Genomic DNA, 24,748 nt, shown 5'->3' on the forward strand with positions numbered 1-24,748 from the left:
CTTATTATCCTGAAAGAGTATTACATTCTTCCTTATTTCTGTTTGCCTTAAAACACTTTCTTTTGCCTTTGGAGAAAACTGTTATTTACAAAAAAAAAAAAAAAAAAGATTCCTACTCAGACTTTTTAAATTGCTCTGAGTAACTTTATTCCTTTTAGGTATGAAATTGAAGGCTGTGAAGTCATTTGGGCCATTAAAGACAAAGCCATTGGGAATACTTTCTTCGATGCAGGTGCAGCTGAATTCTTGACTTCAAAGCTCATTGCTGAAAAACCAGAGGCTAAAATTGCACATAAAAGAACCAGATATACAACTGAAGGTAAGTATAGCATCTATTCATTAATTCACAGATGAAACTGTTTCTCAGCCATATAGAAAAAGGCTATAAGAACATGGAGTAAAAATACTACAGTTGAGAGACAGATATATAGATAATATTTATTTCCTGTCTCCATACACAGGATTTAGACTTTCGAGGATTTTTTTTTTTTTTCAAAGTTTATTTATTTTGAGAGGGAGAGAGCACGGATGGGGCAGGGGCAGAGAGAAATAGGGAAGGAGAGAGAGAGAAAGGGAATCCCAAACAGGCTCTGGCTGTGAGTGCAGAGCCCAGTGCAGGACTCAAGCCCACAAACCCTGAGATTATGACCTGAGACAGAACCAAAAGTTGGATGCCTAACCAGCTGAGCCATCTAGGAGCTCCTATCCAGGACCTTTTTTTTTTTTTAATGAAAACTGTGTATAATTAAGACTGGAAATTTAAAGTGAATTAAACCAGCCCATCTGCATCTTTGCAAACAGATGGTACAACTGGACAGCACCTTAGGTAATTTTACAAAAAAAAAAAAAAAATGCAATGAGGTAAAAAGGAAATACAAACCTAGATTTTTATTTAAGAGGCTTTTTAAAATTTTTAACTTTTGGCTTATAAAATTCAAAAAATTCTGTAAGTGTTGAGGGTGCTAAAAGTTGACAAAATGTTTAAAAACTGTTGACTAATTGTTTAATTGAATTATAACTCACATATATTAGTTTCAGATGTACAATAGTGATTCAGTATTTTTATACATTATGACGTGATCACCTCTGTAGGTTTAGTTACCGTTTGTCACTGTACCAAATTATTACAGTATTGACTGTATTTCCTATGGTGTACTTTATATCCCCATGACTTATAACTGGAAGTTCATACTTCTTAATCCCGTTCACCTGTTTATCCTGTGCACCAGTTCCCTCCCCTGTGGCAACCACCAGTTTATTCTCTATATCTGAGTCTGCTTCTGCTGTGTTTTGAGTTTGGTTTTTTTTTAAATTATTTTTCTAGTTTAACTTGCCTGCATTTATTGTAAAATTTTTATTGAAGTATAATTAACATACAGTGTTCTGTTATTTTCAGGTGTACAGTAAAATGATTCAACAATTCTATACATTACTCTGCTCATCATGATAAGTACACTCTTAATCCCCCTTGTTCCACACACACATCCCTTCACCCACCTCCCCTCTGGCAACCCCCAGTTCTCAGTTTTTGAGTGGGTTTTTTTGAGTCTCCTTTTTCTTTGTTTCCTAAATTCTACGTATGAGTGAAATCATACGGTACTTGTCCTTCTCTGAGTTATTTCACTTAGCAGAATATCCTCTAGGTCCATCCATGTTGCAGATGGTAAGATCTCATTCTTTTTCCTGGTGGAGTAATATTCCATTGTGTGTATGTGTGTGTACACATACACATGCACACCACATCTTCTTTATCCATAAATCTGTCAGTGGACACTTGAGTTGATTCCTTATCTTGCTTGTAAATTATGCAAGTTCACATAGGGGAGCATACATCTTTTTGAATTAGTGTTTTCATTTCCTTTTGTAAATGCCCAGTAGTGGAGTTACCAGATCATGTGGTAATTCTGATAATTTTTTGAGGAACCTCCATACTGTTTTTCATAGTGGCTGTACCAATTTGGATTCCCACCAACCGTGCACGAGGTATCTTGTTTCTCTACATCCTTGCCAACACTTGTAATTTCTTGTCTTTTTGATTCTAGCCATTCTGGCAGGTGTAAGGTGATCTATCTCATTGTAGTTTTGATTTGTACTTCTCTGACTAGTGATTTTGAACACTTTTTTATGTCCTTGTTAGCCATCTATATGTCTTTGGAAAAATGTCTATTCAGGTCCTCTGCCTGTTTTTTTATTTTGGTTGTATTTGTGTTACCAAGTTGTAGGAGTTCTTTATACATTTTGGATATCAACCTTTTATCAGATCTCACCCTTCATATTGACCATGTATATAGTATGTTTTATATTCAACACTTAATTGAAAAATTACCTGTTCTATAGCTCTAGATCACAAAATATTAAAACGATCAATACAGATAAGTTAGTTTATGCTATATATGAGAATCATGACATTGCCTAAAAGCTTGAGAACACAAGTATGCTTCTCTGCCTGGAAGTTTTTTTATCATTTGAATTTTGAATTGAGTTTTATCTTTTCAGGAAGAAAAAAGGAAAGACAAACCAAAGGTAGTGCTGGCAATGTGGGCAGTGCCTTGGGACCTGATTGGCATGAAGGCTTGAATCTTAAAGGAACAAAAGAGGTATGTGTTCATACACTAATTAAACATGTGTAGATGGAATTTTAAATTCTTGAACCATTCGTTGAAGACTGGTTACAAATATAGTCCAACAACTGCTAGGTCACTTAAAATCCATAGTGCTAGGATAGAACCAATAGCAGCTGGCCCAGTTCCTTACCTTAAGAGATAAGTGGATATTTAATTCATCAAAAACTGACTGTTCAGAGTGGCCAAAATGAACAAATCAGGAGACTATAGATGCTGGAGAGGATGTGGAGAAACGGGAACCCTCTTGCACTGTTGGTGGGAATGCAAACTGGTGTAGCCACTCTGGAAAATAGTGTGGAGTTCCTCAAAAAATTAAAAATAGACCTACGCTATGCTAAGTGAAATAAGCCATACAGAGAAAGACAGATACCATGTTTTCACTCTTATGTGGATCCTGAGAAACGTAACAGAAACCCATGGGGGAGGGGAAGGAAAAAAAAAAAAAAAGAGGTTAGAGTGGGAGAGAGCCAAAGCATAAGAGACTCTTAAAAACTGAGAACAAACTGAGGGTTGATGGGGGGTGGGAGGGAGGGGAGGGTGAGTGATGGGTATTGAAGAGGGCATCTTTCGGGATGAGCACTGGGTATTGTATGGAAACCAATTTGACAATAAATTTCACATATTAAAAACAAACAAACAAACAAACTGTTGCCCTTCTTTTTAATTCTCCAGGCACAGAGATTTCTACAGTGAATATACCTGTCCTATTTTAAATTAATCTTTTCTTAAAGGTCACCTCCTATGCATTATAATATTTTACAGGTTATTTGATAAATTCTAAATACACATTTAATACCTTAATTGGATAAGATGATTTGCTTTTACTCATTTATTAGGTATTTGTTTTTAAATAATTGCTAAAAGGCTATGATATGTAAATACTGTAAGAAGCATACACGGAGTTCTTATTACTTTGTATGATTTCAGCCTCAGGTAGTTTGGAGAGGAGCTGGCTTCATGTTATACCTCATTTTTGTGATAGAAATTATGCAAAATCAGTTCTTCTGCACCTTCAGATTCTAAGTTTAGTAGTATTTTTAAACTGAGCAGCAGTTTGGTTCAGTGAACATTATCTCCTACATACTTGGTACTTTACTAAGGTTCTGGGATATAATAGTAAGTAAATCAACATAGATCTGCCCTCAAGAGGGTTTTATAGTTCTCTAACAGTGGAAATTTTTAGAAAATATATTTGTAATTATCAGTGAGGCTTATCTTAAAAAGCATCCCTTGGTGTTACCTGTCAGTGCAACTACTTGTTCTCTTAAGTTCTGAATGGATTTCTTCTTACTGCCTTCACAAACAGAAATCGAGATTATATGGGGGCATCCAGTGTGTTTTCATTTATGTTTTCCATATGTTTCTACAAGTGTATTGTAATTTTTTTTTTTTATCAGTAACCCAAATCAGTCTTTTGGGAAGTATTATTTACGGTAACCATTGTTTCTTTTAGTTTTCTCGTAAGATTCACATTGAAACTATGTGTGAAGTAAAGAAAATCTACCTTCAAGAAGAATTTAGAATTTCGAGGAAAAAGTCCTTGCCTTTTCCGAGAGACCATCATAATCAGCCAGTCACAACTGATAAAGGTAAGTAATTAAGAAAAAATGTAATAACCAGTAATTTAAAAGGAGGAAACTTAAACATAAAAAATAAACATGAGGGGCATCTGGATGGCTCAATCCATTAAGTGTGAGACTTCAGCTCAGGTCATGATCTCACAGTTTGTGAGTTTGAGCCCCACTTCGGGCTCTGTGCTGACATCTCAGAGCCTGGAGCCCACTTTGGATTCAGTGTCTCCCTCTCTCTCTCTGCCCCTCCCCGACTCATGCTGTGTCTCTCCTTCAAAAATAAACTTAAAAAAAAGAGTAAACATGAAATCATTACTTAATGTAAGTCATTTCCTTTTCACTACTTAATCTTCAAGTTTCCTAATAATTGATATAGTGAGCATCACATTTTACATGGCATTCATGGTGTTTTGCCCACCACAACTCTGTGAGTCAAATGAAATATCTTGCAGATCAAAAAGAAACTAAAAAAACCTTTATGCTTTCAGAGATGAAGTGACTTCCCCCAAATCAGATTGAAAATCTGTAATTTGGGACTAATTCCTGTTCCACATCTCCTGTGAGACCTACCACTATTTGAAGAAATACACTCAAACTAGTGTGTAATATTCCATTGTTTTGAATTCTTTGAATTTTTCCACGGGAAGAGTTAATGTTACAGTTTGACTAAAAACAGTAAGGGAAAACATTGAAAAATGAGTAATGTAGTTGGGCTAAACTCTCTGGAGTATATAATGTATTAATATTTTTAGATAAATAATTTATAAAGTGATTATCAATTTAAATTTACTTTGTTAGAAAAGGTCTAGGTCTAAATTTGAAGGGAAAATGTTTAGAATGCTGTAATGTTATAAGTATACCCAAAACAAGGAGATAATGTTGATTGTATTATAATTGTTTTAGCAAATGTGCCTTATAAAAATTATTAAGCAGTGTTGTTTTAAAGTACTCTCCTGCCATTTTCTTTCACCCTTTATTCTAGGTATTATAGTCACATAATGCTATGGATAACTTGTGGTGATTACATTGGAGAATAAAGGTTTTGTTTATTTTGTTTTGTTTTAGAAGTATGGCCTGTATATGTGGAATTGACCAGTGAAAAGATATACGGCTGTGATTTCATTGTCAGTGCTACAGGAGTTACACCAAATACAGAACCTTTTCTCTGTGGCAACAATGTAAGGTGAAGTTTTTTTTTTGTTTTTGTTTTTTTTTTTGTCCTGCTGTGAATATTTTTATATTTTTTTTAATGTTTATTTATTTTTGAGAGAGACAGAGAAAGAGTATGAGCAGGGGGAGGGGCAGAGAGAAAGGGAGACAGAATCCAGGGGAGGCTCCAGGCTCTGAACAAGCTGTCAGCACACAGCCTGAGACGGGGCTCAAACTCACAAACTGTGAGATCATGACCTGAGCTAAAGTCGGATGCTTAACTGACTGAGCCACCCAGGTGCCTCATGCTGTGAATATTTTTAAAGTACTGTATGAAATTTAACTTTCAAGCATAAGTAACTGTTCCTTGCTTTAGTATAAAACTAATTTATGGAAGGTGAAAACAATTTAGATCATATTCATGTTTGGATTTGCAGTATTTCTTATTGCGTAAAGTCCTTAAGCAGCTAACATCCCAGCATAAATGTCATCATTGATGGAACATAATGCACAGTTCATTTGTCTAAAGGTTGGTAAGAGACTGACACCTATGAATTCTTACAAGTGATTCTTGTAGAGAAATGCTAAAATGCTAAATGCCTTTTAGCATTTAAAGTTCACAAAACTGGAATATTGTAATTATGAGTGGGGTAGTCACGGTTACTGAGTATTCCTGATGTTGAAAGTCTAAGAATTTTTGAGTTGGTCTGTCTTAGTAGCATTTTGATCCCCTGGAAATTGAGCTGAGTTATCTAAACTTTCAGCTATTATTTACTTTCTCATTAAAGATCAGCATACCAAGGTGTACAAATGTGACTTGTTCTTTTACTTTAGAATGACAAAGCCATCTTTCACTTTTCTTCCCATGTGTTCTCATAAGGAACATTGTTTAGTTTGATCTAGGCGAAGATGGTGGCCTGAAAGTGGATGATCACATGCACACGTCTCTCTCTGATATCTATGCTGCAGGTGACATCTGCACTGCATCATGGCAGCCCAGCCCAGTGTGGCAGCAGGTAAGCCAGCATCCAGGATCACATCTTCGTATCAGAGATTCCATCTGACGGTAAAGGAGTTGCTACCAGCAAATCTAAATATCTGGTTTTCCAACTTTTTTACTTTAAGAAGCTGTCATAGAGTTTTTTGTGACAATTAAAGAATTTTCCCTTTTGGTAAGTTATTATATAGTGATGGAACAGTAGTTTATCAACACTGTCCAGTGGAACTTTATGCAATGACAGAAATGTTCTGTACCTTTGCAGTGTCTAGTCAGGTAGTCACTAACCACGTATCTCTATTGAGCACTTAAATTTAAATAGCTACATGTATTTAGCATCTGCCAGACTGGACAGCACAGCTTTAGATTAATAATTACTGAGGTATAAACCATGTAGATAAATGATGACCCTATTCTGTCCCTGTGAGAACTGTGACTGAAAAAATTTCCTATAGTAAACAGCCTTCCTCAGCTGAACACCTCCATTGAACTGGACATAGACTTCCTCCTAATGGTGGAGGAGAAATCCTTGAGGAAGATACTCAGACCGTGGTCATAGGAGAGGTAGTCTCAGGGGGAGGAGACACACAGTAGATGTTACAGATAAAAGACCCAGGCAACACTCCGTGTAAGACCAGCTCCACAGGTAGGGATATTACTCCTTCAGATCAACCATGGAGTGTGAAGTAGCAGAAGAGCTAGATGTATTTTAAGAGGCAGCTTCATTACTTTGTGTGTTTTTACCTACAGCAGAGCTGACAATCATATAAAAGTGCTTTTAGCCTAGGGGCGCCTGGGTGGTATAGTCAGTTAAGCGTCAGACTCAGCTCAGGTCATGATCTCACGGTTCGTGAGTTTTTAGCCCCGCATCAGGCTCTGTGCTGACAGCTGGGAGCCTGGAGCCTGCTTTGGATTCTGTGTCTCCCTCTCTGTCTGCACACCCTCCACTCATGCTTTGTGTCTCTCAAAAAATAAATGTTAAAAAAAATTTTTTTTAATTTTTTTTTAAAAAGAGTGCTAGCTTGTTTTCAGTTTTCTCTGTAATCATTCTCTTTCCCTTTGTGACAGATCTGTCATAAACTCTGAGTTTGTGGGATTTTTTTAATGCTTTTAAACCGTTTAGGATAAATTACATCCTTAATGGGTGTCATAAACTCTGGTATAGTCCGTGTCCAAAAATGACAAGGGTCTCTTGAGTGAATCTAATAGACCCTGTCTCTTAATTTGCAGAAGCAGTAAATAATAAATAAGTACACTAATTCATTTGTTTTACACAGTCCGAGACACAGACTGAAGGGACCTTGAAGCTGGTATACATTGTTTATGTTTATAGAGGAGACTGAATTAAAAAAATCTATCAGAAATGATTGTGGTATTAGTTTTGCACACAAAAGGACATTACTAATTGCTTAGTGTAGGCTAGCTTATTTAAATCTCTTAATAGCCATTGAATAGGTGGTATACATTTTTGTTTCAGGCAAAGAAACTGAGGCTCAGTTAAATAAGTAGAAATAAAAACTTAAATATGTAGAAGAGTTGGTATTTAAATCTCTTGACTTCCAAGGCCAGTGTTCTATGCAGGATCACTGATAACCTAAGGGAAGAATTTAAAATGAATTCCCAGCATTGGTTGCTGAAATCTGGTAACATTTCTTGAGGCTGTTAGGACACCAACGAATATATCGATCTGCCTGACGACTGAGGTTTTATTGCATGAGAAGCCTTAACTATATAGCACCAAAATCTAAGGATTAGGAAAAGGAATGAATTTTTCAGTGATCATTTCTCATCTCTATTTATGCTGATGATAAACTTACTCTGTGAGAGGAGACCAGTTAATTAGTATTATTCTTCCCTGGTGTACCCTGAAATGTTTTAGTTGTTATAGTTTATTGAAACGTACAGAGTTGGTATCATCCTTTAATTTTAGAATTCTCAAATAGCGGAATCCGTTTTGGTTAGTGTGGAATGGTGATTGCTTCTATGGCAAAGACAATCCAGCTGGTCATCTGACTAGCTAGATGTAACCAATCTCAAGGACTCTCAATATTGAAGCCCTTTAAGCAATTCTGTAAGGTTAAGGTGCTAGCATTTTTTAAGTGTGGACAGTGAACATTATATCTCATAACATTTTTTTATTTCAGATGAGGCTGTGGACCCAGGCTAGACAGATGGGGTGGTATGCAGCCAAGTGCATGGCCGCAGCTACTTTAGGACAATTTACTGACATGGACTTCAGCTTTGAACTTTTTGCTCACGTAACAAAATTCTTCAACTATAAGGTAAGATAAACAAAGTAGTGCCTTTTTCTGCTTGTTCGCCTTTAATTATGTAATTTTATCATTTGAGTAAGTAAATGTATGGTTTTAGTCATTTTACAAAAAAATGACATCTCATTTCTTGCAAATCAGTACCTGGTATTACTGCTGGTCTTAATTCCTAATCACCACCTACCTTCCTACGATACTATTTTATAGTTAAAGGTGGGGGTGGGGGGGCATCTCTTCTAGACTTACTCCCTGTTGGTGCATGTCTGCATTTCATTTGAGATCCATCCTTGCCTTGTAAGGGGAACTAATAGCTGTCATACTCAAGAATGAACTAGGTACTCTGCCGTACTTATTTTACTCTGAGGCAAGTTTTTTCTTGATAATTTACTGATAAGGAAGAACACAGGTAAGACTTAAGGAGATTAAATCATGACTCTAAGCTAATGTAGTCCAGATCCTGCATATTTGCTAATTCACTAGGTATTTTTAATGTTCATATATAGATTGTGTGTTAGTGTCATCTGTATAATAAATGCACTGCTATTCTAGCATAATACAGTGTAACTACATACTGTGTTTCCTTTTTGTACTTTATTCCTGCATTTAGGTTGTATTGCTGGGAAAATACAATGCACAGGGCTTAGGTTCAGATCATGAATTAATGCTGAGATGTACCAAAGGACAAGAATACGTCAAAGTCGTCATGCAGAATGGGCGCATGATGGGAGCTGTCTTAATTGGTGAAACTGATTTAGAAGAAACATTTGAAAACTTAATTTTAAATCAAATGGATCTTTCATCATATGGAGAAGATCTGCTAGATCCCAATATTGATTTAGAAGATTATTTTGATTAATAAAAGCATTTCAAGAGCTACATAATGTTCCAAATAATACAAAGTCACAATAAGGTAAAATTTAATAGAAGTGATAATGATTTCAGTGGCAAAGTTTTAAAATATATTTTTTCTAACTTAAAACCTAGCACTTAATGTAAATTTAAGTTATTCATTTCTAATTTAGCTTTGGGGCAGATTCAGCTAGATTGTGATCTACTTAGCCAACAACTTGGCCTGGCACACCAGAATCATTCTGATTGAAATGTTAGGGCTGTGGTTTCAAGAGGCTTATAGTTTGGTTTCAGAATCATTCTGATTGAAATGTTAGGGCTGTGGTTTCAAGAGGCTTATAGTTTGGTTTTACTTCTAGAAATGTAGCAATAGCTTACTTAATATCATTTGTATTGATACTTTATTCCTTTTGCATTTGGATTCCACAGCTGTTAAAAGCTGAAATCACTCCCTTTGTAATAAGCCTATATATTCCACGTGATAACACTGCTATCAACAGTTAGTTATGTAAAAATAATACGAGTTTATGTGAACTTTACATTTGTCTCATTTTATACTGTCAATTTTTATAAATCATGATCTCAAGTGTTCAAGCCTTCAATATTAATGAAATTGTCTTAAACTACAAAATAATGGTGTATACGTGCATAAAATGTTTTCTTGGAAAATTCGGAAACACTCTCTTAGATTGCTGAAGCATGTTTGCAGACTTTTGGAAGTTACCTGAATTGTTTTCTTCCCTCTTTATCAGCTCCTTTAGAATGATACGTTTGAAGTGATTCAGTCTACAAACAAAAACAAACACTTTGGTAAAAACTCAGCTGTTGCATTTTCTCTTCAGATTAATAGTCCTCCTGGGTCCTTCTATATCGGTTTATCGGTTAGCTCTTTAGTTAAGTGTCAGTGGCCTAGTTTTTGGTCTTCAAATATCTACTCAAATGTGAGCCCTATCTTGAAGGGATATGTTGTCTGAGAAACCCTAAATCTATGGACACAGTGGTACACAGCATGGTTTCACAGGCTTGAGAGTATTGGTTCAACCTTTGCTGCGCAGGCAGACTTCTCAACCAGTGTTGATCACAACCGGTATTGTGAACAAGTCCTCTGCCTACTTCAGGATCTTGATTAGATCTCTGCAGTATGCTGTTAGATGTTTCTTCTTTCACATGCTATAATGAAATAATAGGCAACTGGGATTTGGGAATTATAAGGACAGGCTATTCTAGTTATTAAACTGGCTTAAAATGAGTCCTCAACATGAGCCACCCTAAACACTGATTTGTTAATTTGTTCTGAACTAAAATTAGGATATTCCTCAAGTCTATCACTAAACTGTTATAGTCTCTGTAAGACATTGTTGAATTTACAGAGATGTAAAGAAAATAACCTGGTTACCAGAAGGCCTTTGGATATGCTCTAGGAACCAGAGTGTCTGCCAGACATGATTGAGAGATACTTAGAATCAGTCTATTCTTCATATTTACCTGATTTGTGCTCATTACACAATATTCTGGAAACTGTGGCTTCCTAGGTACACAGTTTAGAGACAAGAATGTCCTCATCATCAGATATTCATAATTATTGATTCTAGTACCCTGATTTATATATCAGACTCTTGTTAACTGGTGAGTATAGCACAGCATAATAAACGCAGAAGTTTCTCTGGCTGCAAATTTAAGACCATAGTTACCTTCACCCACCAGGTGTCAAAACTGTGAGGGGGAACTGGTTAGTCCAGCTCTTCAGATAGAACAAACATGCAGGATGAAAAAAAGTTAAACTACAGCACCCAAACACTGCTATCTATATTAGTGTCTTATGAGTGATTAGCCATTACCTGGTTCAAAAATAATTCACTCTTTTGCATGAAATTTCTCTTTCCAATCAGCCACTATAAACTCTTAGAGATTAGTCTTTTCTTAAATAGCATTTCTATTCAGAGGGATTTAAACTTTTCCCTTCATTTCTTAAAAATTTAACATGCCCTTAGTACAGCAATATAGATCCGTACACATACCACTTATCCTTTTATCCTTTTATTATTTTACTGTTTTAAAACTGTGTTACTTTTGAATCTAGAACATGCTGTTCACAGCTTGCTTAATCTTTTAAATCCATTTTGGGATCTAGTATTGCCCCCATGTAGTCCTAGCTATATATATTAGCCTATAAAGATTTAAAAACAATGAACTAGGGAGTGTTCCAATCCAAGATGGCAACATAGGAAGATCCTGAACTGGGCGCACCAAATCTACACCTGTTTATAGGCAACTCCTCTTGAAGAACTGCGGACTGACTGAACAGCTTCTGTACAATAAAAGATACACCACATGGAGAACAGCAAGAGAGACAGACATGGTAACCAAGGGTACCCACCCCTGATGCTGCAAACTGTAGTGGGGAGGATAGTAATGAGGTACCAGGAGCAGATTCATCTACCCTGGGCCACAGAAAATAAAAGCCCTGGCTTAAAAGAGCAACTAGAATATAAAGTAGCCCTTGAACCCTGCGAAACGGGAGGGGAGCTGCTGCAACTCTCTCTGGGTTGGAAGGTCTAACATGTGCCACAGCTTATACACCTCCCACAACCTTGACAGCATAGATGGGAGCAGGGTCCAGGTGTCCTAACCAGCCTGCCACCTCAGTAAGCCCTGACACCAGCCCCAGCTGTCCCACCAAGGCAGCCCCATGGTGGTGCATACCAGGAAGCCCTGGTCGGTGCTCACTATAGCTCCAACTATCTCACCACACTGAGGCAGGCACAAAGCACACTGGAACACTTCAGGCCTGCACCACTGTGGTTTCAGACAGCTTTTCAGCAGACCCCCAGCTGATGCCTTTTTTCAGCTCCAGCTGCCCTGCCAGGACACCCACACTTGAGCTTCCTTGCAGGGCACCCTCCATACAGAGAACCCTAGAGTGACCCCAGCCTATGCCCATTTCAGCTATAATTGTCCAAGTTGTCCCCTTTACAAAGCACCCAGTGACGTGCCCAGCCAGCAACCCACCTCAGCTCCAACTGCCCCCATCAAAGTACCTTCTGCACATCCCAGAACACCCCAGCTTACACCCACTTGGATATCAGCCATCCTGCCAGGGTGCCCTCTGCACGGAGAACCCCAGGACTACCCATGGCTTGCACCCACTTCAGCATTAGCTTTCCTGCCAGGGCACCCAATGCCAAGAGCCTCAGGACCCACCCCCAGCCCACACCCACTTAATCTACCACTCTTCTACCAGGGCAGCGCCAGCAGGGGGTACACTGCAACCCCCATCCCATGCCAGACAGCAAAAGTCACCAGATACATACAGTCTACACAGAGGACAACCACACATAAAGACCATTCCTTCAAGTTTAGGAGGAGTAGCTCTACTGTCTAATTCATAGAAACAAACACAAAGTTAAGCAAAATGAGACAGAGGAATGTGCTCTAAATGAAAGAACAAGACAAAACCTCAGAAAAAGAAAATGAAATCAAGATAAGCAATATGCTTGATGAAGAATTTAAAGTAATTGATCATAAAGATGTTCACTGGACTACAGAAAAGAGTGGGAGAACTCCATGAGAACTTTAACAAAGAACTGGAAAATAAAAACCAGAGTTGAAGAATACAACTGAAATGAAAACTACACTAGAGGGAATCAAAAGTAGATTAATGATGCAGAAGAACAATCTGGGAGATGGGGTAATGGAAAGCAGCCAAACTGAACAGCAAAGATAAAGATTTATTTTTTTTTCTTAAGCAAAATCTATGCCCAGCGTGAGGCTTGAACTCACAACTCTTTGATCGAGTTGCATGTTCTACCTATTGGGCTAGTCAGCTGTCCCCCTCCTGCCACCTGCCCCAAATAAAGAATTTTTTAAAATGAGGATAGGTTAAGGGATCTGTTGACAACATCTAGTGAACAAACATTCATATTATAAGGACCCCAGAAGGAGAGAAAGGGGCAGAAATTTATTTGAAGAAATAATAGCTGGAAACTTCCCAACCTAAGGAAAGAACTAGACATCCAGATTCAGGAAGCATTTTAGAGCCCTCCCTAAGATGAACTCAAGGTCCACACCACAACACATAATTAAAATGTCAAAGGCTAAAGAGAGAGAATTGTAATAGTAAGAAAGAAGGAAACCCCTTAAAAGCTCTCAGCTGATTTTTCAGCAGAAACTTTGCAGGCCAGAAGAGTGGCATTATACATTCAAAGTGCTGAAGGGAAAAAAACAAACAAAAACAAATAAAAAACCCTACATTCAAGAATACCTGACAAGATTATCATTCGGAATTCAAGGAGAGAGAGTTCCCATACAAAAGGTAAAGGAATTCATCACCACTAAACTGGCCTTCCAAGAATGCAAAAGGGACTTCTTTAAATGGAAAAGAAAAAAACATATTAGACATAAGGAAACTATAAAAAGATGTAAAACTGGCAACATAAACATAAACCATGGAGAGGGGAGTGAAAAGGAAGTTCTTTTCGAATGTGTTATAAATGCCCATGAATTCAATATAGACTGCTTTATATTTAGGATGTTCTTTATGAACCTCATGCTAACCACAAACCCAAAACCAAATTAGGTTAAAAGAAAAAAAGAAAAAAAAAAGGAAAAAGTACAGTATATGGGATATAGTCAGTGGTATTTTAACAGTGTTGCATGGGGACAGATGGTAGCTACATTTGTGATGGGCACAGCATAACAGAGTTGCTGAATCATTATGTTGTACTTATAATATTGTGTGTCAACTACACTCAAAGTGAAAAAAAGGGGGTGCCTAAGTGGCTCAGTAGGTTAAGTGTCTTGATTTTGGCTCAGGTCCTCATCTCACAGTTCATGAGTTTGAGCTCTGTTTTGGGCTCCTCTCTCCCCCTCCCTCATTCTCTGTCCCTCCCCTACTCATTCTCTCCCTCTCTCTCTCTGACAAAATAAATATTAAAAAAAAAAGAAAAGAAATGAAGTGAGGGGTTCCTGGGCAGCTCAGTTGGTTAAGGGTCCAACTTCAGCTCAGATCGTGATTTCATGGTTCGTGAGTTCGAGTCCTGTGTCCACCTCCGTGCTGACAGCTCAGAGCCTGGACCCTGTTTCAGATTCTCTGTCTACCTCTCTCTCTGCACCTGCCCCCTCACACTCTGTCTCTCTGTCTCAAAAATAAATAAACATTAAAAAAAAAAATTTAATGAAAAGAGAAAGCCAAATATAATGCTACAGAAAGTCAGCAATCACAAAGAAAGCTAGGAACAGAGAAAAGATACAAAACACCCAGAAAACAATCAACAGAATGACAGTAAGTATACAGCTATTAATAATTGCTTTAAATGTAAATGGTCTAGGGGCGCCTGGGTGGCTCAGTCGGTTAAACGGCCGACTTCAGCTCAGGTCATGATCTCTCGGTCCATGAGTTTGAGCCCCGCGTTGGGCTCTGTGCTGACAACTGAGAGCCTGGAGCCTGTTTCAGATTCTGTGTCTCCCTCTCTCTGACCCTCCCCTGTTCATGCTCTGTCTCTCCCTGTCTCAAAAATAAATAAAATGTTAAAAAAAAAATTTTTTTTTTAATGTAAATGGTCTAAATGTTCCACTCAAAAGACATAGGATGGTGGAATGGATTAAAAAATCAAGACTCATCTATCTGTTGCCTAAGAGACTTGCTTTGGGCCTAAAGACACATACAGACTGAAAGTGAAGGGATGGAAAAACTTATTAGGCAAATGAAAGCAAAAAGAAAAGCCAGAGTAGCAGTTAAAATAAACTTTAAAACAGACTGTAACAAGAGTCAAAGAAGGGCATCACATAATAATAAAGGTACCAATCCTATGTATGCACCCAACATACGAATCTAGATACATAAGGCAAACATAAGCAGACAAAGGGAAAAATTAATGGTAATGTAGTAATGGTAGGGAACTTTAACTCTCCACTTATATCAATGGATAGATCATAAAGGCAGAAAGTCAACAAGGACATTGTCTTTGAACAACACATTAGACTAGATGCACACAATAGACACATACAGAACATTCCATCCAAAAGAGCAGAATACACATGCTTTCAAGTGCACATGGAGCATTCTCTAGAACAGAGGCATTAGGGGACAAAATAAGTTAAGTAAATGTAAGAAGACTGCATCTTTTCTGAACACAACAGTATGAAACTAGAAATCAATCTAAAGAAAAAAAATATATACAGGTGGAGGGTAAACAACATGCTACTACACAAAAAATACATGGAGACAAAGGGAAACGGAAACACAATGGTTCAAAATCTTTGGGACACAGCAAAAGCTGTTCTAACAAATTTATAGCAATAAAAGCCTACCTCAAACAACAAGAAATTTAACCTTACGCCCAAAGGAACTAGAAAAAGAACAAAACCCAAGATAAGTAGAAGGAAGGATATAATGAAGATAAAAGCAGAAGTAAATGAAACAGAGTTTAAGAGAAACAAAGATCAAGGAAACCAAGAACTGGTATTTTGAAAAGATAAATGAAATTGATAAACCGTTACCCAGACTCATTGAGAAAAAATAAGAGAGGACTCAAATAAAATCAGAAATGAAAGAGAAGTAACAACTGACACCATAGAAATACAAAAGCTTGTAAGAGTATTATGAAAAATTATATGCCAACAATTGAAGAACCTAGAATAAATAGGTAAATTCCTAGAAACCTATAGTTTTCCAAAACTGAATCAGGGAAAATGGAAGTCTGAACAGACCAATTACTAGGAACAATACAGGAGTGATAATCCAAAAACTACCAATAAAGGTCCAAGATCACATGCATTCATAGGTAAATTCTACCCAACACTTAAAAAAGAGTTAATGCTCCAAGGAGGAGTTAATTCTCCTCAAACTATACCCAAAAAATAGAAGAGAAAGGAAAGCTTTTAAATATATTCCATGAGGCCAGACTTACCTTGATACTAAAACCAAAGACAACAGACAAAAAGAATACTATAGGCCAATATCCCCAATGAACAAAGATGCAGAAATACTCATCAAAACATTAGCAAACCATATTTAACAATACATTAAAAAGATCATTCAACAGTCAAGTGGAATTGATTCTGGGGATACATGGATAATTCAATACTGGCAAATCTATTACATATTTATAAGAGGAAGAGTAAAAACCATATGATCATCTCAATAGATGCAGAAAAAGCATCTGACAAAATTCAACATCTGCTCATGACAAAAAGTCAACTAAGTGAGTTTAGAGGGAACACACCTCAACATAATAAAGGTCATACGTGAAGAATTTGCAGCTTACACTTAATGATGAAAAACTGGGAGCTTCTCCACTATAATCAGGAGCAAGACAAGGATGTCCACTCTCATCACTTTTGTTCAACATAGTACTGGAAGTACTAGCCACAGCAACCAGAAATAAAGGAAACCCATATTGGTAAGGGAGGAATTAAAATGCCACTATATGTAAGTAAAAAGAACTATGCAAAGAAAACCCTAAAGACTTCACCAAAAAGTATTAGAATGAATTCAGTAAAGTTGCAGGATACAAAATTAATACACAGAAATCAATTATGTTTCTATACACTAATGAAGTAGCAGAAAGATAAATTAAAAACATAATTGCATTTACAATTGCACTACACATAATAAAATACCCAGGAATAAACTTAACCAGGAAGGTGAAAGAACATATACTTTAATGAAAAAAACAATGATGAAAGAAATTAAAGGTAACATAAGCAGATGGAAAGATATTCCATGCTTATGGATTGGAAGAATACTGATAAAATTCCTAATACACAAAGCAATCTACAGATTCAATGCAATCTCTATCAAAATACCAATAGCATTTTTCATAGAACTAGAATAATCCTAAAATTTGTATGGAACCACAGAAGACCTCAGATAGCCAAATAAATCTTGAGAAGGAAGAACAAAGCTGGATTTCACATCCCAGATTTCAAGATGTAGTAGAAAACTGTAATAACCAAAACAGTATTGTACTAGCACAAAAACAGATGCAGATCAATGGAACGGAATAGGGAGCCCAGAAATAAATCCACACTTACATCGTCAATTAATCTATGACACAGAATGCAAGAATACACAATAAAGAAAAAGTCTCTTCAATAAATAGTGTTGGGAAAACTGGACAGCTACATGCAAAGACTGAAACTGAACCACTTTCTTAACACCATACATAGAACCAAAGTCAAAATGGAATAAAGACCTAAACGTGAGAGCTGAAACCATAAAATGCCAGAAGAGAACATTAGGCAATAATTTCTTTAGTATATTTATTTTAGTATTTAGTATTTTATAATTTAGTATATTATATCATAGTATAATTTTTCTGAATATGTCTCCTAACACAAGAGAAAACAAAAGCAAAAATAAATTAATTGGGTCCACACCAAAAAAGCTTTTCCACAATGAAGAAAAACAAAACTGAAAGATAACCTACTGAATGGGAGAAGATATTTGCAAATGACATATCCAATAAAGGGTTAGTATCCAAAATATGTAAAGAGCTTATAAACTCAAACCAAAAAAGCGAAATAATCCAATTAAAAAAATGGGCAGAAGACCTGAACAGACTTTTTTCCAAAGAAGACTTACAAATAGCCAACAGACACATGAAAAGATGCTCACCATCACTAGTCATCAGGGAAATGCAAATCAAAACCACAATGTGGGATCACTTCACACATTGCCAGAATAGTTAAAATCAGAAACACAAGAAACAAGTGTTGGTGAGGATGGGGAGATAAGGGAATTCTTGTGCACTGTTGATGGCAATGCAAATTGGTACAGTCACTGTGGAAAACAGTACAGAAGCTACTCAAAAAATTAAAAATAGAATTACCATATGATCCAGTAATTCCACTACGAAGTATTTACCCAAAGAAAATGAAAACACTAATTTAGAAATACCTATGCACTCCTATTTTTACAGCCAAGATATGGAAGCAACTCAAGTGTCCATTGTTGACACATGAATGGATAAGAAGATGTGGTATACATACACAATGGAATATTACTCAACCATAAAAAAAGATCTTGCTATTTGCAACAACATGAATGGACCTAGAGAGGGTATTACATGAAATAAGTCCAAGACAAATACCATAGGATTTCACTTATATGTAGAAACTAAGAAACAAAGGAATAAACAAAACCCAGAAACAGACCCATAAATACAGAACACAAATTGATGTTTGCTAGAGGGGAGAGAGGGTAAAATGGGTGAAGGAGAGTGGGAGATACAGCTTAACAGTAATGGAATGAATAAGTAATGGGGATGAAAGGTACAGCATAGGGAATGTAGTCAATGGTATTGTAATTGCACTATATGGGGATGGATGGTAGCCACACTTATAGTGGGCACAGCACAACGTATAGACTTACCAAACCACTGTGCTGTACACCTGAAAATAACCTTATATGTCACCTATACTTCAGTGAGGAAAAAAGTGAACTCAATAAATGCCTTTACATCAGTTATCACACATTTTCTTGCATGCTTCATCAAAATGTTGAGCTATCGATACACAGTGACATTGCAAACACATTTAGAGATAAAAATTATTAAAATGACCTAACAAGTTTTAAAAATTCCTATTCCAAAACACAGTTATATGTTCTATTACTTTCCTGTTGCTTATCATAACATTACCATAAACTTAGTGGCTTAAAAAAAAACACAAATTTATTATCTTACATTTCTATAGGTTAGAAGTCTGACATGGGTCTCCCTAGATTAAAATCAAGGTGTCAGCAGGGATGGATTTCTTTTGGAGGCTCTAGGGAAGACTCTGTTTCCTTGTCCTTTCCAGTTTCTAAAGACTGCCTTAAATTCCTTGGTTAATGCCCCCGTTTCCTCCATCTTCAAGGCCAATAAGTATCATTCTGACCTTTCCTGCTTCCTTCCCCATTTAAGGACCCTTTGGATTATACGGGACTCCTCAAACAACCCAGAGTTATATCCCTACTTTAAGGTTGATTGTCAACCTTAATTCCATTTGCAATCTTAATCCCCTTTTGCCATGCAAGGTAGCTTACAGTTTACAGGAATTTGGATTTAGACATCTTTGGGGCACTGGTCTTCTCCCCACCACATATAATTTTTTCCATATGTACCCTAAACAACATTTATGAAGTTGTCAGAGATTCACTTTGAAATTCAGTATTTTGCAACTATTAAATAATCTTCCTGATTAGCAAAGCAGTTTCTTTTACAGTATCAGTTTCACTCTGAATCGCAAAATGCAGGGGCGTCTGGGTGGCTCAGTCGGTTAAGCGTCCAACTTCGGCTCAGGTCATGATCTCACAGTTCGTGGGTTCAAGCCCCGCATCAGGCTCTGTGCTGACAGCTCAGAGCCTGGAACCTGCTTCGGATTCCATGTTTCCCTCTCTCTCTGCTCCTCTCCTGCTCACACTCTGTCTTTCTCTCTCTCAAAAACAAAATAAACATTAAAAAAAAAAAATTTAAATCGCAAAATGTACTTCTTGGGAGTCTACTGGATGTCTAATGAAATTTTCATTTTCCTATTTAACTAGATTATTGTGCCCTCTATAGGAAAGAAATGGCATTATTGTCCAGCTACTGCTTATCAGTTCAAAATTTTTGAGTAGTATAAAGATGACTAATACTAAGAAGCCATTGGGGAATTATATGGTCTCATTAAAACCACCCTAAATGGCCTTAAAATTTATTTCTTATGGAGAAGCTTAACTATGTTCTTATTTCATCAACCCATCAGCTGGTGAGATGATACATTACTAAGCTCAATTCTCAAAACCTATTATATACACCTTTTCAAAATTATAAAGCATGTAGCTATATGCCAGTGCCAGAGAGAAAAAGCTTAAGCTCATTGTCAATTTATATCAAAACTTTCAAAGAAAGAGGGGATGAATGAAATAGGATTAAGAGGTATCATCTTCTAGTATAAAGATAACAGCAGGATATGATGTACAGTAGAGGGAATATAGTCCATAATATTGTACCAACTCTGTAGGGAGACAGAGGGTAACTAGACTTCTTGTGGTAACCATTTTGTAACGTATGAGAATACTGAATCACTATGTTATAAACCTGAAATTAATACAACATTCTACTTCAATTATTCTTCAACTAAAAAAATCAGCATCTTAGTATACTTGTTTTGCTTAAAAACTACAAAAAAATAGTTTTGGAGGATTATCAGGTAGAGAGAGAGAATATATTTTCTTGAATTAAGGCAGATCCTAAGAGTTCATGTACTGGCTCCCATCCTTCAGACACTTGCTTTTCAGGTTTATACTTGATACTCTACTGGTGTATTTACTTAGTGAACAAGTACTCAAAGTAATTTCTTAGACTTTCAAATTGTGCTTATGTTTAAATGCAAATAAATAAAAAAGTTAAAAAAAAAAAGATATGTGGCTTACTTGGTTATGTTTTGACAAAATGACTCCATCTCATAAAGCTTCTGTTGTCCCACATTTTCCATCACCACCATTGAACTTATTCTGAATATATCTCCAAAGCTGTAATACAAAATACAGTCACTTTCATGTCATCTCAGCTGGTAGTGTGAGAAATCTTGAGATTGCATAGCTACTTAAAAATTTCAAAATATGCAAAAATAATATACATAAAATCAGGTAGCAATGCTTTATAGTCTAAATATATCACATCTACAAAGTTCAGAAATGTGAAAGTTAATTTGTAACAGCTTCCCTCAAATTATAAAAAGAAAAAAATGACTATAGAAACTTAATCCACTTTATGAGTTAAAAAATATATACATAAATAATCCAGTTATTGAAGTTATAGATTAGAGACCACTAATCAAAAATTCAGAAGGCAAAGATGGGACACCCAAGTAAAATAGGCACTTAAAGTAAAAAAAAAAAAAAAAAAAAAAAAAAAAAAATGACTTCATTCTAAAAATACTAGCTAATAATGAAGATTCAAAATACAGAATTATTAAACATCATCTATAGTGTGCTCTCTAGAAAAGCTTTTTTAAAAGTTACTTCTGAATAGGAGTTATACATACCTGCACATCCTTGGTAATAATTCAATAGATTTATTCACTGATGAATAACAAACCTCCCATGTTGTTATATTAATTCCCGTATCAAATGCAACCGTGGCCACTACTATCTAATCTGTTTTTATACTTTATGTTAATTAAATTAAGTTAAAATATTCTTAATGTTTTTATTTATTTTTGAGACAGAGAGAGACAGAGCATAAGCAGGGGAGGGGCAGAGAGAGAGGGAGACACAAAATCTGAAGAAGGCTCCAGGCTCCGAGCTGTCAGCACAGAGCCTGACACGGGGCTCAAACCCACAAACCGTCATGACCTGAGCTGAAGTTGGAGGCTTAATCGATTGAGCCACCCAGGCGCCCCATTAGTCTATAATTTTAGAACCAACTGAATTGTAACCAAGGCTCTACTTCAGTAAAGGGTTTAAATTTAAAAAAAAAAAAAGAAGGAAAAAAAAAAAAAAAGAACCACAGAAGCATACCTTAGAAACATTTAACATGGTAGCTGAAATTCCTAATGTTTTAAAACCATTAACTGGTCTTCCCTAAGAGAGATCAATGGGCAAATCACAAGGGTAAAACCTAAAAGAAAAAGTAACTACCTTAAAATTTACACTTTCTCCAGAATAAGTTTCTACCACTCACCTGAGGGCATCACACATTAATATACTTCCTATTTTTTAGCCTCATTAATAGAGGCAATAAATAAATGATCATTAACCAAATAAGCAAATAGAAGATTACAGGGAAATCTCTTCCTTTATTCAATACTATAAAAATAGGGGCGCCTGGGTGGCTCACTCGGTTAAGCATCCGACTTCGGCTCAGGTCATGATCTGACAGTTCGTGGGTTCAAGCCCTGCATCGGGCTCTGTGCTGACAGCTCAGAGCCTGGAGCCTGTTTCAGATTCTATGTATCCCTCTCTCTCTCTGCCCCTCCCCTGTTCACGCTCTGTCTCTGTCTCAAGAATAAACAAACATTAAAAAATAATAATAATAAAAATAGGTATCATTTTGAATTTTTACTTTACTATCATTTTTTAACAATCAGTATTGGTAATCTCAGCAAAATAACATAAATCTAGTCAAATACTGTCCAGTTATATCAGGAAAAAATTACTACAAAGCTTTCCAAAGATAGCAACCTGTATAGTTAAGAATGGTAGTTACATAAGCATTCTTCCACACTCACTGTACCAGATTAATTTATGCTGAGTAGAAACTGATGAATAGTTTATTGACTGAAGTTCTTTTTTTTTTTTTTAATATTTATTTTATTTGAGAGAGAGAGAGAGAGATGGCATGAGCAGAGTAGGGGCAGAGAGAGAATTCCAAGCAGGCTCTACACTGGGAGCACTCAATGAGATCATGACCTGAGCAGAAATCAAGAGTTGGATGCTCAACTGACTAAGCCACCCAGGCACCCCTTGACTGAAGTTCTGAAAGTATATCCCTTTCTCTTATTACTGAAACTGTCTGCAGCTATATAGCTATTCTACATTATTAAAATTGCTGACCTCTGTAGTTTGTTCCTTAAAATAACCTGAGACAGAGAGCAGATAAATTAAAAACTATACTCAGATTCAGACTTTATCAGGGATTTTACCATCTCAAATAGTCTCTCTGCTGTATTTTCACATTCTCCCTCATCAATGGTAACTTCTCATTACATTTAAACATGGGCAAGCCTCTCTCATCTTTGAAAAACCCTGGATACCTAATTTAGGGCACCCTCTCTTTTTCCCTTCACAGCAGTTCATTCCAAAGAATATCCCATTCAGTAGCCCCCCATCCTCAATTTCTCTCCCCTCTCTCTCCATTCCCACGTAAATTCTTTCTCCAAATGTACCCTACTTCAGTGAACAACTTCACCATTTGTCCCAGCCTAGAATTTGGGCGTCATTCTAGACTATCCCTTCTCCTACCCCCATCCAATGAATACCAAGTCCTTCTGAATCTACCTCCTAATTATTTCTATAATTCCTCCATCTTCTAAACCACAATTCTGACAAGTCTCTTACCGGTATAAAACCCTTCCATGGTTTCCCACTAATCTAAGGAAGATTTTATAGTATCTTTCAAGACTCTTTCCACATGCCTTGCCCCTCACTGCCTGCCACACTGAAATTCTTCCAGATTACTGATATTCCCTACACACATGTTCTTACTTTTGGGCTCTCAGAAATACTGCTCCGCTGAATGAACACTCTTCCTTACTCTGCTATCCTTTCTTTGCCTACTTATCCTTCAGCTTTTAGCTCAAATGCCACTTCCTCAGACAGCCTTCTCTGGACAGCCCCTAGACCAGATCTTTGCACTGACTTAATTCCCTATTAACACCTTTATCACAAAACCTTTACTGCAATTGCTTGCAATTACCTATACTCACTAGACTGGAGTCAATAAACTAAGAACTGGCTGCTTGTTTGGGTAAATAAAGTTTTAATTTTCATCTAATATTTTTCTACATGGTTTTATGTAGGTTGAGTAGATTAATGATTAAGATTTAAAGAATCCCTACACTTTTCTCTGTTAATTTTCAATGTCTACAAGAACAACTGTTTTTCATTAACTTTTTTAAAAGTTTATTTATTTATATTGTAAAACAGAGATCAATAGGACTTTAATAGCTAGAGAGGAAAAATCAATGCCTGGCTTCAAAGCTTCAAAGAATAGGCTGATTTTCTGTTAGGAGCTAACAGAGCCAATGCTCATTTACCATTACAAAACTCATAGGGGCAAGAATTATGCTAAATATACTCTGTCTATGTTCAGTAAGCCTGAATGACAGCACATTTGTTTATAACATGTTTACTAAGTACTTTAAGCCCACTGTTGAGACCTAGTGCTCAGGGGGAATAAAACAAAGAAAGATTTTTTCCATTGATAGTGCATCTGGTCACCCAAGAGCTCTGATGGAGCTCCATCTCTGATGGAGATGTCCAAGAGATTCATCTTGTTTTCACGCCTGATAACACAACATCCATCTGCAACCCATGGGTCAATAAGTCATTTTTGACTTTCAAGTCTTATTATTTACAAAATACATTTCATAAGGCTATAGCTGCCACAGATAGGGATTGCTCTGATGGATCTGGGCAAAGTCAATTGAAAACCTTCTGGAAAGGATCTGCCATGCTAGATGCCATTCAGAAAATTCATTATTCATGGGAAGAAGTCAAAATATCAATATTAACAGGAATTCAGAAGAAGTTGATTCCAACCCTCATGGATGACTTTGAGGGTTCAAGATTTCATTGGACAAAGTCACTGCAGATACAGT

At 36.6% G+C, this 24,748-nt stretch overlaps 1 protein-coding gene and 1 pseudogene across 4 annotated transcripts in view; one reads left to right on the plus strand and one right to left on the minus strand.

The window, feature by feature from the left end:
- LOC102948753 (pyridine nucleotide-disulfide oxidoreductase domain-containing protein 1) overlaps positions 1–24,748 on the plus strand; it is a 75,942-nt gene that overhangs the window by 30,713 nt on the left and 20,481 nt on the right. For 3 of the 4 annotated variants that reach the window (XM_042991897.1, XM_042991898.1, XM_042991899.1), the window contains 7 exons: positions 159–319; positions 2,497–2,597; positions 4,078–4,213; positions 5,261–5,373; positions 6,238–6,360; positions 8,486–8,623; positions 9,219–10,281. In XM_042991897.1, coding sequence (XP_042847831.1) covers positions 159–319; positions 2,497–2,597; positions 4,078–4,213; positions 5,261–5,373; positions 6,238–6,360; positions 8,486–8,623; positions 9,219–9,467 — 1,021 coding nt within the window. In that variant the 3' untranslated portion in view covers positions 9,468–10,281. Of the gene's footprint in view, positions 1–158; positions 320–2,496; positions 2,598–4,077; positions 4,214–5,260; positions 5,374–6,237; positions 6,361–8,485; positions 8,624–9,218; positions 10,282–24,748 lie in introns of those variants that run through there. The other variant, XR_006219815.1, reaches the window with a different exon arrangement.
- Positions 1–24,748, minus strand: part of LOC122240310 — a 152,453-nt pseudogene that overhangs the window by 7,086 nt on the left and 120,619 nt on the right.

The sequence above is a fragment of the Panthera tigris genome, chromosome B4 (genome assembly GCF_018350195.1).
Source record: "Panthera tigris isolate Pti1 chromosome B4, P.tigris_Pti1_mat1.1, whole genome shotgun sequence".
In the NCBI taxonomy this organism is placed as follows: domain Eukaryota; kingdom Metazoa; phylum Chordata; class Mammalia; order Carnivora; family Felidae; genus Panthera; species Panthera tigris.